We start from the raw sequence: 18,109 nt of genomic DNA, 5'->3' as shown, positions 1-18,109 counted from the left end.
CATCTGCATGGTTTAGAAATCTGTCCCTACTCCAACAGTGGAGCTTCAGAAGGTGGGCTGGAGTTACAGTGTCTTTTATTTGGAAATCCCTGTCTGCTAGGGCTAAATGGTCAATGTCCAGGTCAAGGGTTGACACAGGTCTCACATCTAGAGAGTTCTGGGCAGCCTGCCTCTTCTTTGGGCTCATGGTTCCACCTGCAAATTAATAAAAAAATACTCTGTCTTGAAAAACGCGCTCTCCTCTACCTGGGCGCACTGATGAAATGAAGGTTTTATAGTGAAGTTTGTGGGCGAATATTACAAGGAGGTGGTTGGGTGGATTGGTATAAAGCCTGAGTTATAAGGAGGAGGTTGGGTGGTCAAACCCTGACCCCTCCATATTAATACACATTTCGTTTTTAAAAAACATTATATATATATATATATATATATATATATACATACATACATACAGATATATATATATATATATATATATATATATATTGGGGTCGTTGTGGCACGTTAAAAGGCGGAGGTGATGGTTCATGGGGCCGCATTGATGGTGGTGTTGTGTTTTAAATAACGTGGAGGTTGGTTGGTGTATGCACCATATGGGGCCGCCTAGTGGGGGCCGACCCATGTGGGCCGGGCGGGTTCAATCCCTACCGGCCTCCACATAAAAACATGATTAACGTATGTTTTTATTATATGGAGAGGCGTGGGGTGGTGGTGGTGGTGGCCCACCACCTCCTTTATATATATTTTTTGTTTTTTTATATATAACAAAGTGATTTTGAAAATTCTCGAACATTGACCGAAGGAGTCAATTTAAGTAGGCCACAAATTTGCTTGGAATCTGGCCCAGGTTGGTCGGAATTCGGTGGCCGAATTTTGTCCAAATTGCTGCCTCCTTAAGCCTGCCCAGTCACCCAAGTCAACCTTAAACTTTGAATACTCCTAACTTTCGCATATGGACTTGGTTTGAAGAACTCCTCACACCACCACGATCACGACGACAAGATCTTCAACATGAACCTAGTTCGAGCACAATACAAACACTTTGATTTTTGACCCTTCTTGAGTCCTCTTGGACTTTTGCATGTGTCTAGAGCCACCTGGATCATTGGTTCATGCTCATGCACATGAAAGAAAGGACTCGAAATAAGAAAGATGAAGAACCATGGTGATAGTTTTTTGATTTCAAGAAGGCCTTCAACATTGTCTCGAAGGAGAAACTATGGAAGAGATTGACAAAAATGGCGTTCCCAAATGGTTGGAGAGCAATAATACAAAGATTATATGAACATGTAATCTATAAATTAATAATTGCAAAGGGCCTTTCAAAGAGTTTCAAAAATGACATTGAGGTGAAGTAGGGTTGCTTCCTCTCCTGCACACTATTTGGTCTTTACATAAATAAGTTAGAGGAATGAATAATCAACATAGATATGGAAGGGTTGAGCACAATAGGGATCATCATAAAGATCTTGTTGTATATAGAGAGTATGAAACTAATAACTACAACACTACATAACCTACAATATCACCTTAAGGACTTATAATCCATTTTCATTGATGTTGGGATGAATGAGAACATAGCCAAAACTATGACAATGTCTTCTCACTAGAAAAATGAACCAACCAATGACAAAGTAGCATTGGAGGCTAGCCACTAGAGTTAACCCAAAACTATAAATATTTGGGACTAATTTTTGATGAGAAGCTAAGCAAAGACACATGTAGGAGGAAAACACTATAAGGAGGGTGGAATGCATAAATAGGTGTATGACTATAATGGTTTGAATTGATGAATGATGCATTCCCTCTTTCAAAAAATCATAATCTGAATACTCATTTATGGATGTGAAGCATGGGGACCAAATATAAAAAAACAGATGGAAACATATTGAGTGAGTACAAAAACTCTCAATAATAAGCCATTTGAGAGTAAACATAAATTATCTTATACGATAAACTCCTTATTAAAACATCACTATACCTAGTATAATTGGAGGCATTAAGAACATTGATTCTGTACAAATAAGAAATTGTAGCTATGATAAATAAAAAGATTATAGTTAAAATCAACCGAGATGAGCTAAGAGGGGGGAAGAAAACTTGGGACCAAGAATGCATGAAATTGTTTGAAGGATGATACACAAAATAAGAAAGGTGCTCACCATATAAAATTATGTTGAAAATCATGTACAATAATGCAATAAAGATAGAAAATGGAGAAGATACACTAAAATAAAACAAAAAACACTATAAAGACAACCTCAATTGAAGATCAAAGTGTAAAACTCTTTGAAGTTTAACATCTCATGGTATGAAAATAGGTAATAACACAACTAAGAATTGACACACACGTTATTATGTAAACATGAAGACGAGAACAAACAAATGAGTCGGGGGAGGAAATGTTATGTTGAGTACATGGAGATGATGAGGAAGAAACTCAATAACACTTCCCCCTACCCTGTGTAACATACTTATGAATTAGGGAAATGCCAAATTTCTGTATTAGAGATCAAGAATCAATGTTTTAGGTAGATTTTGCAAGAGATACAACTAAGATTGTCTAGAAAATTATTATAATTATGATAAATAACGACAAAAAATTTACTAAAAAATACAATAATAATAAACCTTAATAGAGATTCAAAATGCGTCAACCTTAAAACTTCAATATAATTTATCCAGAAAATTTTACGTAAATAATAATAATATTATTATAATTTTAATGTAACACTACTTAATTATAAAAATATACATATTCTATCTCTTTAAATTTTAACTTAATTTCTATCCTCTTTCCCTTAAATTTGAACTATAAGTTTAGACCACCCAAAAAAAACAAAAGAAGAAGCAGCCGCAGCAGCAAGCAAACAATGAAAAAAAATCAATTACGCGATCATTTAAAATTTAAAATGTAGACAAAAAGTACACACTTCACTGAACGAAAGTCTTTATTCTCTTAAAAAATAACCACAAAATATAAACTTTGCTCCCTTTTACCTCTCAACCCTACATATGTCACAAAGAACTATATAGCGTTGCGAGTGGACACAACCTTTGGTAAAAAAATGCCCCAAAAAATTATTCCTACTTGTTGAGGGGTTTTGAATAATTTTTGTTACTGGCCCAAGCATCCATAAAGGGTTTCCACACCACCGAACAACTTCGTTTCATTACCATACAGGTTTTCATACTATTCTTATACGATAGATCTGTGTAAGTGGTTTACTCAGAGCATTCAATTGCTCTGATAGACGAAACTTTCCTCGAGGGACTGTAATGGCCGCCACCCAAAAAAACACTCTCTATGTTGGTACGTATTGGTCGAGCTTTCGAATACATTCGACAGATGTGTTATAATTGATTGGTTTTTTAACCGGAACTGACTTTGCACAGAGACTTATGGCAGGAGGGCTAGACGAAAACGTGAACGAGACAATTCTTCATGCGGCATTTATACCCTTTGGGGACATCAAGGATGTCACCACTCCTCTTGATCAGGCCACTCAGAAGCACCGCTCCTTTGGTTTTGTGACCTTCTTGGACAAGGAAGATGCAGCTGCTGCCATGGATAACATGAACAATACTGAACTTTATGGAAGGGTTTTGACTGTCAATTATGCTCAGCCCATTAGAATCAAGGGAGGTGAACAAGGCTGGGCATCCCAACCTAGTAAGTTTTTGAGCTTTTTCTGTGTTTTGGCATTTGGGTTTTATGGGTTTCACAGCTTGCAATTCATCAGGGTTAAGTGGGCGTGTTCCGTTTGTAGGTGATGCATAATAGATGTAAGTTCAATTCCGATTGAGTCCATCGTAGTAGACAACTTTATATTTTTGTGAGAACAATAGTTGATTTTATATTATTTATTTTAAGTTGCTTCAAGAAACACGCCCAGTGGTGAGACACTTCATTCAGATTAGCTGACAGGGTAACTATTCAGCCAGGTTTTCCCAGGTCTTTCACCCGGCTTCTTTCCTTATTTTCTTTTCATACAACATTTGGGTAGGGCATGCCACAATAAGAATGAAACCTCAGTGACAAATTTAATGCTCAGAGGGAACTCCCATTGGCGATTTCGTATTCAAAACTGGGTATTTCAATAATACGTCTTTTTACAAAATTTAAGTGATACTCGAGTCTGAAGCACTGAATGACAAGAACCCACTTGATCGAAATTACCCTTAGATTGCGCCGAGCCTCCTATGGCCTATGCAATGGGTGCGAATTTATTGATCAAGTCATGAAGTTTTTTTTGTTGATATTGAACTGGCAAAGCTCAGGCCTATGTTAACCCTGTGATTATTAGGCAATCGCATTCTCAGTGGCTTAGGAGGTTTGCGTTAGCTGCTTAGCTGCTTATGAATTTGCAATTATCACAGTATTTCAGCTTCGATTTTGCTCATAGTTACCGGGGGCACTCAATGATAGTTTTCGTGGCTACGGTTGTTGGCCTGTCCTTAACCTGTCCAACCTCCCCATTCCTGCAACAGAAAATTTCAGGGGCAAGAATGGAGCCTGGGACATTTGTTTGGGTTGTGACACAGTAACACAATGGGTTTGAATGATGTTAATGGATTCCTTCAAAAATGTTCACATTTAAGTCAGATCTGTCATCTTATATGGTGTGAAGGCTGGAGTAAAAGTATATTGCAAGATACAAGTAGGAAATTTTAAAATTGGAGCAAAAGAAAGTCATATGGGTCAGGGTCAATGTCGATGATCCAATTCCCATCGCATCAAACCCTGACCCCTCGTTCTCACTAACCCACACACTAATGCTCAAGGAAATTGCAAGAACCAAATACTTACATATGAAACAAAATGCGAACGTTGGAGGAGTGGAGACCTCTAATAGTAGAATTGACGCCAACAAGAAACACCTAAATCCTTAGGAGACCGTGATTATTGAAAATTTCCGGCTGTCAGTGTGAGTTGCAATGTCCTAAACAATGGTGAGAACACGGATACCTTATAAGCATGGGTTTATGTTTGAGCCCTCAGGATTAATGATGCAAACTCCTCTCCCATCAATCCCTTTACCTTGCCCCCACCAGTTGCAAGGCTCGAATACTTAACAAAGAAAAGAAAATACAAAGATTGGACAGTGAAGGCTTCCACGTAGGAAAACCAAGGCTGCATCTAAACCTGAAGAAACTGTGATTGTTGAAAATCTGTAAGCAGCCGTTGTGAGTTGCAGCTTCCCAACCCATGGTGAGAACATGGGTACCTATTAAGCCTGTGCTTATGTTTGAGCCCTGGCATTCACCAGCAAAAACTGGGAAAAAAGAAGAAGACTTCTTGAATTGGATAGACAAAGAGGGATTGCCAAGAAGAACCCATAGGACAGAAGAGCATTAAAGAATTATGATAATATTGCATTAGATTTGAACATGGGAGGTGGATGCTATAGTTCATGAGAGATGGATGCTCTACTTACAAATCGACAATGTTTCACCAAGGTTCCAGGACGAGGGGGCGAGGGGGCGCGGGAGCGGCCTATGCAAAAGCTCCCTACCATTTTTTAGGAAACATGGGGGAGCGTCAGGGTCTTAAAAATTTATAAATATAAAATATAATTTATTATTTGAGTCCACTATGACAATTTGGTTTGAATTGAAAAGCTGCAAAGCATGATCATTGATATGAATATCATTTGACATTATCCAAATTTATAATATCATATAAAATAATAAATTTAAAATTCTAATTCAGCTTGGTCAAATTCTAATTTAGATTTTGGTCAGACCGAGGGAGAGCTTCAGCTTGATAAGGTAGCCACTGAATTCTGTGAAAAGGTAAATGAACAGATCGGGAACACTGCATTGGCAGTAGAAGGGGCAACTACAATGGGTTGTCCAGCTGTATTGGATCCAACAGCTAGAAAGTTTGTTATATTATATATAATATAGACAGTGCACCATATGCTGAAAGAAGAGTTTTAGTTCCAGGAGAGATGAGAAGATCACATGAAAGAGTTTCTGACAGTTTACTATCAAATGACATTGACTGCAGGGTGACCATCTGCGAACCAACTTGGGTGACCAACGATGGCATGGATAATGTCTACCTTATTAGAGCAATTCCATGCAAATCAAACTTCAAACTAGCAGTGTATTTTAGGGGTGAAAATAATTTTCAGACCTGAGAATTCAAGCTGAGCAACTGTGCTCTGTGTAAATTTTGTAACTGTATAAATTCATATATAACGACAGTTCCTGAGATTTCTTGCTGCCCATAGTATTTTGTCATGCTTGCAGTAAACGCATGTTAGTCTATAGTCCACCCAATTATTTCCCACATGACATAGGTGCTGCTTCCATAGTTTGTATGTCAAATGTCATGCAAATTAAAAACACAAACTGAATGTCTCATATTCTTTGCCTGTCACTCCAGTTATCTCCCCACTGTAATCCAGCCATCACTTGAGAAAAAAAGGAGAAGTTTTAAAAGGGAAAATTCATGTATGTGCTATATGGTCCAGCAAATTTCCATGATACTGACCCTCTAAAATAACGCTTGTTGAAACCAAAAGACAGCACAAGACGTTATCCCCATACAGAACATGAGTAGCTTTGTACCACTTTAGGTCTATTAAATCATAAACTATAAGCAAGGCCATTTTTTTGGGAGCGTGGGGAAACGTCCCCTCAGGGAAGGGAAACGTTTCCCTGGCACGTCCCCCTGAGTTTCCTTCATTTTGGGAGCGTGGAGAAACGTCCCCTACTCGTCCCCAAGTCCCCGGAGCGCAGGGGAGCGAGGAAACTAGACCCCTAGGGGAGGGGGCGAGTCCCCGTGGAACCAATAACCTAGACATTATTGTTTTACCATTCCAAATATAGTCTTAGTAGGATATGAATAAACTGCATGATTCATAAAGCAAATTGGACAAGTCATTTAACATGAAGACCCCTTAGGAGGAAACGACTTACTCAATATGCCACAGAGTAAAAGTTTTTTTGTTTCTTTTTTTTGTAAGGATTCATTGGATTACGGAAAATTTACATTATATAGTCATAGAAAGTCATTGCCAGAGATGCGTTGATTGCATTCCTTCCAGATTGCCCAAAGAAGGCCTGGGACTAATCACCAGAGTCTGTTCAGAACCTGGCTTTCAAAGCGGTTTTTTGCTCATGTCTTGAGGGTTTGGATGACATCCCTGTGAGCTCTGTCAGTTCTTTTGAAGCCTATTGCTATTTTGTCCCAGAATCTATTAGTCTCCTCACAGATGTCAAGCAAGTGGTCCATGGTCTCCTGCTGTTTTTTGCACATATAGCACAATGAGGGTCCTTCAAATCCTCTTCTGTTCAAGTTCTTCCAGGTTAGGATTCTATATTTTTGATAGAAGCCATAGGACAGTGGTTACCTTCGGCCATATGCCAGCAGACCAAAGTTCCTTTCAGAAAGGAACGTGATCAGTTTCTGGAACTTGCCGAGTTAGATGATAGGCCTCCTTGACTGTGAAAGCACCCACATCGCCACAGAATAAAAGGTAAGAGCAAGCGATGAACTTTATTAGACTGCCACTTACATGGCACTGTCCTGAAAATATTGCAATTATATCATCATGCCAACTATATTCATTTTTCTAAAACTTCTAGAAACAAACGATCAATAATATTTAGGAATCCTAGAGCACTTAAATAATAAACCTGTTATAAATTATGCAAAGACATTCGTAATTTGGTTCATCTCAACAATTTTTCATGAAGGTTTATTAAATATGTTCTTTCATAGTTATCTTTAGGTTCAATATTTTCTTCATAATTTTTGAAAAATCCTCCAACCTGGTAAAAGCTATTGTTCTACCCCTACACTTTGAAACAGCACTATCTTTGTTGATTATGTCACTGTGAACTAGGAAAGTGGGTTGCATCTTGTCTTTTTATCACCTTCAGGAGCTCCAGCTTACCGTGTGTTGAACATTGTATATTATGTTTCAGTTTGGGCTGATGCGGACACTTGGTTTGAAAGACAACAGCAAGAAGAGGAAATGCACCGTCTACAGGCTGAACATCAAGCTGTTGTCCAAGCAGCAGAGGCAGAAGAGAGAAAGAAATTAACTGAGGAACGTGACGGTGAAGTCGAAGAACTGGAAGAGAAGGGAGATCCAATGGCAACGGCAGAAGCTGAGGTTCTTGCACAAAATAGTACTGGAAGCTAATTTGTTGATGATACAATGACAACTGCAAGTGATAATCGCACTAGCAAAGTTGTAGTGTATTCTCTACTCTTTCTTTCTAACTTTTGAGTGTTTGTCCCGTCTCTATAGCCTGGCATAGTCTGTAGGGCCTACGTTGGCATCATGCTAATCTTTGTAATGAATTGAAACAGATGTATTAAAACTTAATACATATTCAGATTTCAAATTACTTTTGAGAGCTGCCATCTCTGAATAGTATGTTGTTCTAAGGTTAAAATTGTTATTGTAAGGACATGCTTAACTGAATTGAAAGGTTTTCACAAAGGAAGCAGTTTTGAACTCAAGGGATCGGACAACTAAAGATTTGTTGAAGATGGTGGATGCATTTAACATTTGATAAACTTGTTATACCTCAATGGGCATTGAAATGTGGAATCTATTGATGAAATTAAACATGTTGGAAGGCTTCGATGCTATAAATCTCCTTTATTAATTTGTTTGGATATGTTTGTTGAATAATTCAAATGACCTAGACGTCCTTGTTGGCTTCTAAAAAACATTGAATATGTATTATTCCAAAACCAAAGCATGAAGTTGTTATCTTGAAGTTTCTTACAAGTTGTAGAGTCCAGCTCTGACTTGAGAATGGATATCAGAAACCAGCATAACTCGAGCCGGGAAACTTTGAGGAATGCTACAATACAAAAATCCCAATGCAGAGGATTACAAGGGTCTGAAGCAACATGAACTGAACGAAGTTGTATGAGTTGGTTCTAGTTGTTTTAAGGAATTTGATTCTTTTGAAGTCAAGTTATAAAAATATGAACCACAAATTATTCTTCTAATGGACTACATTTTGCCACTGGTATTCGGGCAAAATATATTTCCACGAGCATTACTCAACAGTTTTTTCAATGGTTTTTGTTTGATGTTAATTTTGTATCTATTTTCTATTAATTTTGTCGTTCAGCACAAATTCTTATCGAGTAAGATGACAATATGCATATTTAGTATCAAATTTAAAGAGAACTTTGGCATTTTCTGAAGTCATCCAGGTAGGGATTAAATTTCTTAGAAATTTCAATGAGCAAATTAGATGCAGGTAACTACTGTGAAGTTGTAACCCAAGCCCCACCAAACTCTTGTTGAACATTGCCTAATAGTTCTAGCTAGATTTATAATTGTATCATGCATGTAAAGCTAGTCAAATGACTACATGAGTGCAACCGTTAGTCTACAACTAATGGCAATTATACACCTAGAAAACACAGTTGGAATCAGTCCGATAATGAGTGTTGCCTCAAAGCAACCTCCATAATGCATGAAGGTTTGGTTTTTCCTTGTTCCTTTCTTTATGTGATAGATCCTCTTATAGATCAGTTACTTTATCAATTTACTCGTGTTGCCACTAAAGAGCAAAGTTTCCAGAGTACGAAAACATGTGTTCTTCCACAACTAACATGATACATGCACTGTAGATATTTTTGTATCTCTTCACTTCAGTCTATGCAGGACTTGAATATTAAGCGTGAAATATATGATGCATTTTTGCCGAGGAAGATAATCATAGTTGACAGATTATTAGTATTTTGAATTTTCCAAGCCTAGATATCGGGCATATAGGTCCAATTCTTGTTCAAGGTGCCTTTACAATGTACCCTTTTATATGTTGCAACATGGGACCAGTAGCTGACAAGAACTACTCAGTCATTTGTTCTTTTCTTTGTTGATTGGAAGTTTTCTGTTTCAATTTTTGAAAGCTCATCAATGAATTAGACACCAGAGATCAGAACCAGTCTGGCAGTGAGGAGTATGCACTTGTATGTGTGGCCTGTGCTTGCAAAATTATGTCACTGTTAACTGCTTTTCACCAGTCTGGCAGTGAGGAGTATGCACTGGTATGTGTAGCCTGTGCTTGTAAAATTATGTCACTGTTAACTGCTTTTCAGCTTGTTTATTGTTTTAGAATTTCTCAGTGAGGTGCATTCTACAGCTCAGTATTGAAGAGATTGTACTGTCTCTGTCATCCTGTCATCCCGTCCTTTAGTAACACTGATGTCAGCATATCTCTACCCGATATAATATGTGATACAAATCTGTTAATAAATCTAGTATGTCTAGATAATAGTTGTCCACAAATCTTTATATGTAAAAATAACATTAAAAATATCACATTAACTGCTTTTCAGCTTGTTTGTTGTTTTAGAATTTCTCAGCGAGTCACATTCTACAGCTCAGTATTGAAGAAATTGTCATCTTGTCATCCCGTGACTATCCCTAATTGGGCACATATTTTACTATAGGAACAAGAACAAGGAGTATTTCTTCATCATGTCACTCTCGAGTCTCAACCCATTTTGGAAATATTTTAATTTTTTATATGGTGTTCATTACTATTTCTACATCATGTCTTTAAGGAGTACTCTCGAGTCTCAACCCATTTTGGAAATATATTGAGAGGGTAAGGGTGCCTATAAATTTTAAGAAACTTAAATTTTGGTTTCATATAATTTCGAGTTTAATTTTGATCACATATATAAATTTTTATATGTTGGTACCCCATTGTGTCTTGGCACTTTGATTTCAAAAAACATAGTTCATAGCAGTGTTGTTAAAATTGCGATAATATCGCGATATTATCGTTTTATCGCGATAATTTCCTACTCTCAATATTATCGCGAGTAATATCCGAAATTATCGCCAGTTTTCTTTTATACCCGATTTTTTCCAAAAAACCGTGATTTTTTCCGTTTATTGCGGGCAATTGGGGCAGCGAGGTTTTATAAGGGATGCTAAATGTTCGAAATGCAATTTTTTTTGAAAGAAACAATTTTTTTTTGAGTGGGGTAGCTTAATGATCAAGTCTAGGCCCTAGTATTGATATGCTATTCATGGTAATGTTTAAATTTTTAACATTACCATGAAATGACTCAGGATGTTTGAGAGTGGTTCTGGCCTCATTGGATTTCATATGGAGAAAGCAGAATTTTAGATTTCATTCAAAATTCAGCAGACTTATCAGTTTTTGAGGATTTCAGGATTGGGAGATTGTAATGTTTCCAGGGGACACCACTTGCCCGGGCTATCCCTGCCACCAATAGAGGACGTGTTGTACCTCCTATAGCTCCTACTTTTAGTTCTTCAGCTTCTAGAGCATAGCAGACTCCACTGCCAACTCCATCAGCGCCAGCATCTACATCTAGAGGGAAAGGGAAAGCTGTGGCATTTTCTCGCAAGAGGGGCAGAGGAAATCAATAGGATTAGACTTTAGTTATTTTCTTTATTTTATTGTATATGATATTATGACATGATAAGATACATTATTATAGTTTTTGTTGATATTTTGAGGCTGAGTTGGGACTCAAGAGTCAGGACTTATTATTCAGGACATGATTCAATGTTATGTGTGATTTTAGCACTAGAAATGATATTAAACATCTTATATATTAGTTCTTTTATCATATTTATGTGTCAATGTAGTTATTTTATGTTGTAGATGGTTTAGATATTAAAAAAATTGAAAAAAATGAATATTTTTGTACCAAACGATTTTCCCTGATTATTTCCGATTATTTCCCAATAATTACGATTTTTTCCGATTTTTTCCTTGTTCTGATATCATCCCGATAATGATTAATGCAACATTGGTTCATAGCCTTGTGTTCACATGTTTTTCTTTGGATCCAGGGGAATTGATAACTGGCTAGAGTCACTTGGAAGAGACTTAGGTTGAAATTTGACTAATTGTCAATATAGACCCTAGGCTAGATACAATAGTGTGCAAACCATACCTAATATGAAACATGTGACTCAAAACCTATGGTTAGGATGTCCCAAAATGCCTTGTGAGGCATTTCTATCTTGGGAGCACCTACCATTCTAGCCAAGCCACAATGGGTCATTGTCCTTGATGGGGATTTAACCCAAGTGTGGAGGAATTTAACCAATCCTTGCTACCACCAAAGCTACTACCCTAAACATTCCAAATATTGCTACAACTTAGAATTTTAATGTTGCAATGGGTTTGCTCAAATAAATTGGAATACAGGGACACAACTTAGAACTTAATTGTTGTAGTGGGTTTACTCAGCAAAATTGGTATACACACATAACTTAGAACTTAATCCATTTTTTGAAAAATGCATCTTTAAAAAAACTTAAATTCATTGTTTTCCTATGCTAAGTATTTCTCTAATCTTACTTCACTTTGTGAGTGGCTAGCAATTGCCTCGTTTGTTCGAGTCTTTTCGAAGGGTTTGTGTTAGGTGTGAACACGACCTGTTTGAAGCCTTGCTTCTATTTGATATTGGTCTTTTGTATTTAGCATTTCCCTTTGTACTTCCTTAAGGGCTTTGATATACAATTATGATAGCGGTCCAAAAGTATGTTTTGAAGCATCATTTAATGGTTCAATGTGCAACAAATATCTTTGGGGTTTGTCATTATTAGCAATTGTAAGTGGGGAAACATTATTTGATGGTTCATCATGCAATGGAGATCTTTAGGTTTTGTCATTATTGGACAATTGTAAGTGGTTGAGTCAATATATTATTCACTTTGACATTTGTGATCCAATCATCAATTCAAGTTCTAAGCCTAATTGGATCTTAAAAAGATGGGATAATTTAATGCTCTCTAGGATTTGAGCAATGTTGTGAGCAAACTAGTAATTTCATAGTGACTGTGGCTTTGTTGCTTGATTGGCCACAACCTTGTCACATGGCCTTTTTTGAAGAGCCTAATATGATTATCCCTAACATGAAAATATTGTTATTGTTTTTGAAAGTGCAAATGACCCAAGGAGTGAGGATTGTATCACTAATGCACATTAGGACTTTGTGCCAAAGATGCATCACAAGGTAATTTTGACATTGATGAAACTCCCATTGATACTATAGTCATAAAATATGGCAATGTAATGCTTTTCATGAGGAAACCCTTTTTGTATATTTTGTTGGTTGCACTCGTGATGTTGTCATTAGGTGCTTAGGAAGGTTTGGGAGCCCCCTAGGCATCACCGTAGCCACACACAATGCTTGATTGAAGGATCCATCTTCTTCTAGTTTGCTAATATGACCCATGCGCTTGAGGTTATCAAATGAGGCTCGTGGTTTTGTAAGAACACTGGTGTTCTTCTCCCCTTAACATGGGGCGTTATAACAAAAGAACTCAATCATTTTATCTTGTATAGGTGAATTTACATGACTTTCCATGCAAATTTGGGCATTTTGAGAATGTTCCTCAATTCTCTTGGCGTTATTTGTCATGCATTTGAATAATTCTTCAATCCTTGAACCCAACAATCATTTATTGTAAATTCAACTTATCCAAGGGTTTGAAGAAGTTTGTCCTCATTATAAGGTAGGTGAAAAAATGATCAAATAGCTTATCAAGGACATTGACTTGCCTAGTTCTTGTTTTCAGTGCTAAAATTCAGAGCATTAAGTGGCCCAAATTTTCCCCTTGGTGGCCTTTCTCGTTCAATGCTCACAAGCTCAATATAGTTCTCATGTAATTGGTCATAACATGATTTGACCTAGAAGTCCCCAATGGTCACTGACCTCAACAAGTCTTCGATTCCTCTAGTAAATAGGCCGATGCTTTAATAAGTCTCAGGGCCTACTCAAAAGGGAGGGGGAAGCTGTCATGGTCATTCTCCATTGTTATTAAGGTCTAATGCATAAGATTCAATTGATGGCCATCTCAGGTGATTGCATCCTATTACTTTGGATATCTACCCATTCCCATGCAAATCAATTGAGGTTTTGAACCTTTAAGGTGTTCTCTTTGGCCTTGGGGAGAATGGGGAGGAGATGCATTACATAATAGGTTCATAATGAAAGTGGCCTCATGGGATGTTTGAGGTTTGAGTGACCTTGGCAAAGAATATACACTTGTTTGAGTGACCTTGGCAAAGAATATACACTTCCTTATGTATTTGATTGGTGGAGTGGATATCATGTGTTTTTTTGTAGGAAGTCAAATTATCTATTGTTGTTCTTTGTGATATGCAAGACAATGCTCAACATTAGGATCTCCACATTCCGATTTAGTTTTCTCATGTTTTCAAGCCACTTGCTAGGCTAATTTTTAGGAGAAAACATTATTGTTGTGTACAACCTTATCAATTATTTGGTTGGGGTTTTAAGTGTTTTTATTTTAATCACCCTAATGGAAAAGATGGTGTTTCCACTCTTATTTCCCCTTTATTTCTTTCACTTGTGTTTCGTTAGGGGGTTGTTCATACTCAAAGGTTTGTTTGGGTGCTTTTAAATCGTTATGATTGACGTGTGGGCCTAGAAGACACTTATGATTTTAATGACGTTGTTGAAATATCACCGTTCTTTTTAATATTAATTGATAGATTTATATTAAATGAAAAAATGACATCAAGCCATAAAGAGATTACATCCAATAATGATTCATAGATGTCCAACTATGGCAAATGTCTATGTTATCTATACGCCAACATCCAACATCCTAGCCTAATGATGTCCATAGGAAAAATAATACAGTGCCCATGAGAAGTGTATATTTTGACAAATTGCTTTCACATCAAGAGATAGAGATAATACATGGTCAAACTAGTCTACATGCTTGACTTCTTTTCACATTTCGTTGTGTTGCTAAAGGAGATTATTCTTCTTTGTCACCATTTTCCAATCTTTTATTCTTGCCAGTCCCAAATTGTCTTGATGTGGAAGTTCATTTTGTTCTAGTGCCTTCACTTCATCTCCCTGATCTGCCTAGCTTGTTGATGGTTAAGAGTTTAGTGGAAGTTTTATTCCTTGATCCAGATTTGAAGGAAAAGCAGATTCCTCTTTGACCATAGATTGTGATGCCAATCACTACTATAATGAAAGGTCTTGTGGTGTTGATTCTGATTCTTGTTGTGTCAGAAGATCTTCTTGTGATGGAGTTCAATTGGTTTTTGTTGAAACCTCTTTAGTCCTCTTCTTGGGTGGGTCTAGGATAGGTGGATCTTCCTTGAGGATTCGTGGATTTTCTTCCTTAGAACCATCTCACTAGGGTGATTAATGTTGATGCCACCTAACCTTCCTTGGTCCTTTAGGGAATTGCGCTGCAAAATTCCTAGTTAATAATTTGTATAATGTAAATAAACTTTTTCATAATCAAGCTTTTTGTGTCCAAGAGTAGGTTTTTTTGTCAAAAACCCTTTACTAAACTCCATTTCCAGAATTTTGTAATAAAACCTTCCTAGGGATTTACTAATGGCTTAAAGAGAGGGTAAACCGAAAAAATGCAAAGGTAGATTTGGGAGTCTAATCCATACTAGAGCTGAGGTTAAAGTATCTGTCATTGGATAAAAAAGGGAGTCAAGGGCTTCATGCATAAGCCAAAATGACCTAAGAACCATGATCCCAAGTCAAAGATCAACTCCCTTTCTTCTTTAAGATCAAATTCAACAATAAAATACGCCTTTGCATAGGGGTAAATGATTACATCTTTATTTCTCTATGACTTCCAAAAGCTTGAGATCTAATCCTGAAGATTAGCTAGTCGATGTCAAAGACCATTACATTGACACACCAAGACATTGATACTTAACCAAGCTGCCTAATCAAAAACATCTTGCTCCATGGGAATGGATAAAGCTAGGGCCTTTTGCACCAAAAAAGAATTTGAAGATGAAGAGCAGGCATGGGAAACAATCTCAAATATATTTGTAAAAGAAGAATTGCCTTGAATTCCTGAAGATCCATTGATTGAGCCCTTGAAGGAACCCACTAATTGCACTCTAGAAGGTTTGATTGGGGAAACCCCATGCCTCTAATATTTGATATAGCCAAACTTAGACCTCATTGATGCCATAGGGAATCATGTATACAAAAACCACCATCCATGCAATACAATGTACCATAACAAGGAGAATTGCTAAACAATTAAAATTAAGCCATAAAATAATGAGAGTTGGAGAGCTCAATACAACACACTATAATAGGGAGAATCATTAAACTATTAAAATTAAGCCATAAAATAATGAGAGCACATTCTTATTGGTAGTTCGTTTGTGTTTCTAGATGCTCCATTGCCGATATTTGGTGATTATAATATGGTAGAAATCTTGGGAATGTGGGAGTAGCACTAATGGTGAGTGTGCTTCTAAGGGAAAAAGAAGCTTTGATAGATCTAAAGGTTTGATTAGAGCCTTATCCAACAAATTTTGACATCATCACTTTGTGGAGGTGTGGCATAGGATCATTTTACAAGGGATAGAAAATTATATTACAATGATTATCGAAGGATATTGCATGTATAAAAGTTACATGGGATTCGCTACATAGGGCTCGAGGTGAGGATGTGTGCATTTTTTGGTGGGAGGGTGTTGTCATAAGAATAATAACCTTCCTTCGTGGATTTGGTTATTGAATTGTTGCAAAAAGGTGCAATAAAAAATGGGCCTTTTGAGAAGAATTTGAAATTGCCTTTGGCCCTTCAACTAAGAGCATTTGATGAAGAAAAGGAGGGTTGGTTTTGAGCTTTGCCACCTTCTTTGGATCGATTAAATTCCTCATGGCATGGGAGAGTAGCTTTTTTCCTTGTTGCATTGACTCAAGATGACGGATAAATTAAACAATGGCTTCTTTGTGGCCTTGGAAATGGGAGAAGAATGAGGGAGGACTTCTACTCTTAAGACAAAGAAAGTGAAAGTGAGTGATCAAGCCCTGATTGAGGAAGAATTTGGTAATTGCTACAAATTAGTTTTCTAATCTCAAGGGCTTATTATTAGGCAAGAGGAAGCCATGCACCATTGCCTCATTGTGGTCCATATCAAGGTCATTTAGGAGAAAATGTGTCTAGGACTATGCATTATCTTTAGATGAATTGATTATTCTTTGCATGAGATCCCTAATGATGAGGCTCCTTGGATGAAGTTTGTAAAACTTGTGTGAGTTTTAAAAGGCCAAATTGGACTTTGTTAGCTCATATTTGTAGTTCTACAAAGAGTACTAAGTAAATAATGGCTTGGGGTTAGCTTAATTTAGGGTACCATCAAATTCATCCCCAATGCGGGGGACCCCAAGTTATACATGTGATGGAGACCAATCACCTTGCTTAATACCTCATATATGATTTTGGAAAAAGTCCCAACTTTATGCATGTAGCATATCTTCCCTAAAATATTTAAGTTAGAAAAACTTCATTCAATACAAATGCATTTTAGATAATGTAGTTGTGTGGGATCACATGGAATGGGCTTGTGCCTTGGGCCTTGATGCTCTTTTCATTAAGGTTGATTTTGAGAAGGCCTTTGGTTTGGCCCCTTGTTTGTTGGAGTGGTTGAGACCTTGTTTGCTTGGGCCTTTGCTTGCATATCTATTTGGAAGTAAAATTTTGAGGAAATTGGTTTGTTTCACTTTATAAGATGAGGTTGCCTTGTCCCAATTTTATATGTAATGGTTGCAAAAGCTTTGGGCTACTAATTGTGTAACAAATTTGGTATGGGGCTCATCTAGGGAAACTTGCTTCTTGAGCTAGATTTAGGGCACATTGGCTTTGAAATTGATACCAACTTGTAAACACAAACGAGTCAAATAGAAATCTCTGATCAAGTGAATTGGTTACTAATATAAAATTGTGGTGGTTAACCATTTTTAATATTATTGGACTAAGGATCTTAACTGATTATCAATTAACATTCAAACCTCTAAAGATCACGATAACTGAAACTAAATAAACAATGATAATGGAGTTAAATCATTAGACGATAATTAAAAGGTACATTATAAAGTGAATATAAAAAACTCAACCAACCTTTGAAAAACTATTGGATGCTCAATTTAGATGTTAAATAAACAAATTGATCAACTACATAAGATATGTATTTAACAATGATGTCTAATTAGTTAGTTAAGGTCCATGATCAATCACACCGAAACCCATGAACACAATGTTTAAGTGAAAAAACTAGAGTGCACTAAGGAAATCCACTACAAGAAGAGGAA

General features: G+C 36.9%; 1 protein-coding gene across 2 annotated transcripts; it reads left to right on the top strand.

Moving 5' to 3' along the window:
- Positions 1-3,098: 3,098 nt before the first annotated feature.
- On the top strand, positions 3,099-8,485 carry ATE1 (ATPase E1). 2 transcript variants are annotated; one of them, XM_089430536.1, is made up of 3 exons: positions 3,099-3,313; positions 3,397-3,673; positions 7,942-8,485. In XM_089430536.1, the coding sequence occupies exons 1-3, from the start codon at positions 3,308-3,310 to the stop codon at positions 8,160-8,162; spliced, it is 504 nt and encodes a 167-aa protein (XP_089286662.1). In that variant the 5' UTR covers positions 3,099-3,307; the 3' UTR covers positions 8,163-8,485. The 2 variants fall into 2 exon arrangements, with proteins under 2 accessions (XP_089286662.1, XP_089286660.1); XM_089430534.1 differs by having other exon boundaries at positions 3,123-3,313; positions 3,410-3,673.
- Positions 8,486-18,109: the final 9,624 nt, after the last annotated feature.

The sequence above is a fragment of the Pinus tabuliformis genome, chromosome 6 (assembly GCF_031772625.1).
Source record: "Pinus tabuliformis cultivar Carrire ecotype Pingquan chromosome 6, CPIR1, whole genome shotgun sequence".
NCBI lineage: Eukaryota > Viridiplantae > Streptophyta > Pinopsida > Pinales > Pinaceae > Pinus > Pinus tabuliformis.
This window is presented reverse-complemented; position numbering and strand designations above follow the sequence as displayed.

Excerpts from the sequence above, each read along its gene's own strand:
- ATE1 (XM_089430534.1), top strand. The coding sequence starts at position 3,280 with ATGGCCGCCACCCAAAAAAACACTCTCTATGTTG. Across the intron at positions 3,314-3,409 it reads AAAAAACACTCTCTATGTTG|GAGGGCTAGACGAAAACGTG; the intron begins GTACGTATTGGT and ends GACTTATGGCAG. Across the intron at positions 3,674-7,941 it reads AGGCTGGGCATCCCAACCTA|TTTGGGCTGATGCGGACACT; the intron begins GTAAGTTTTTGA and ends ATTATGTTTCAG.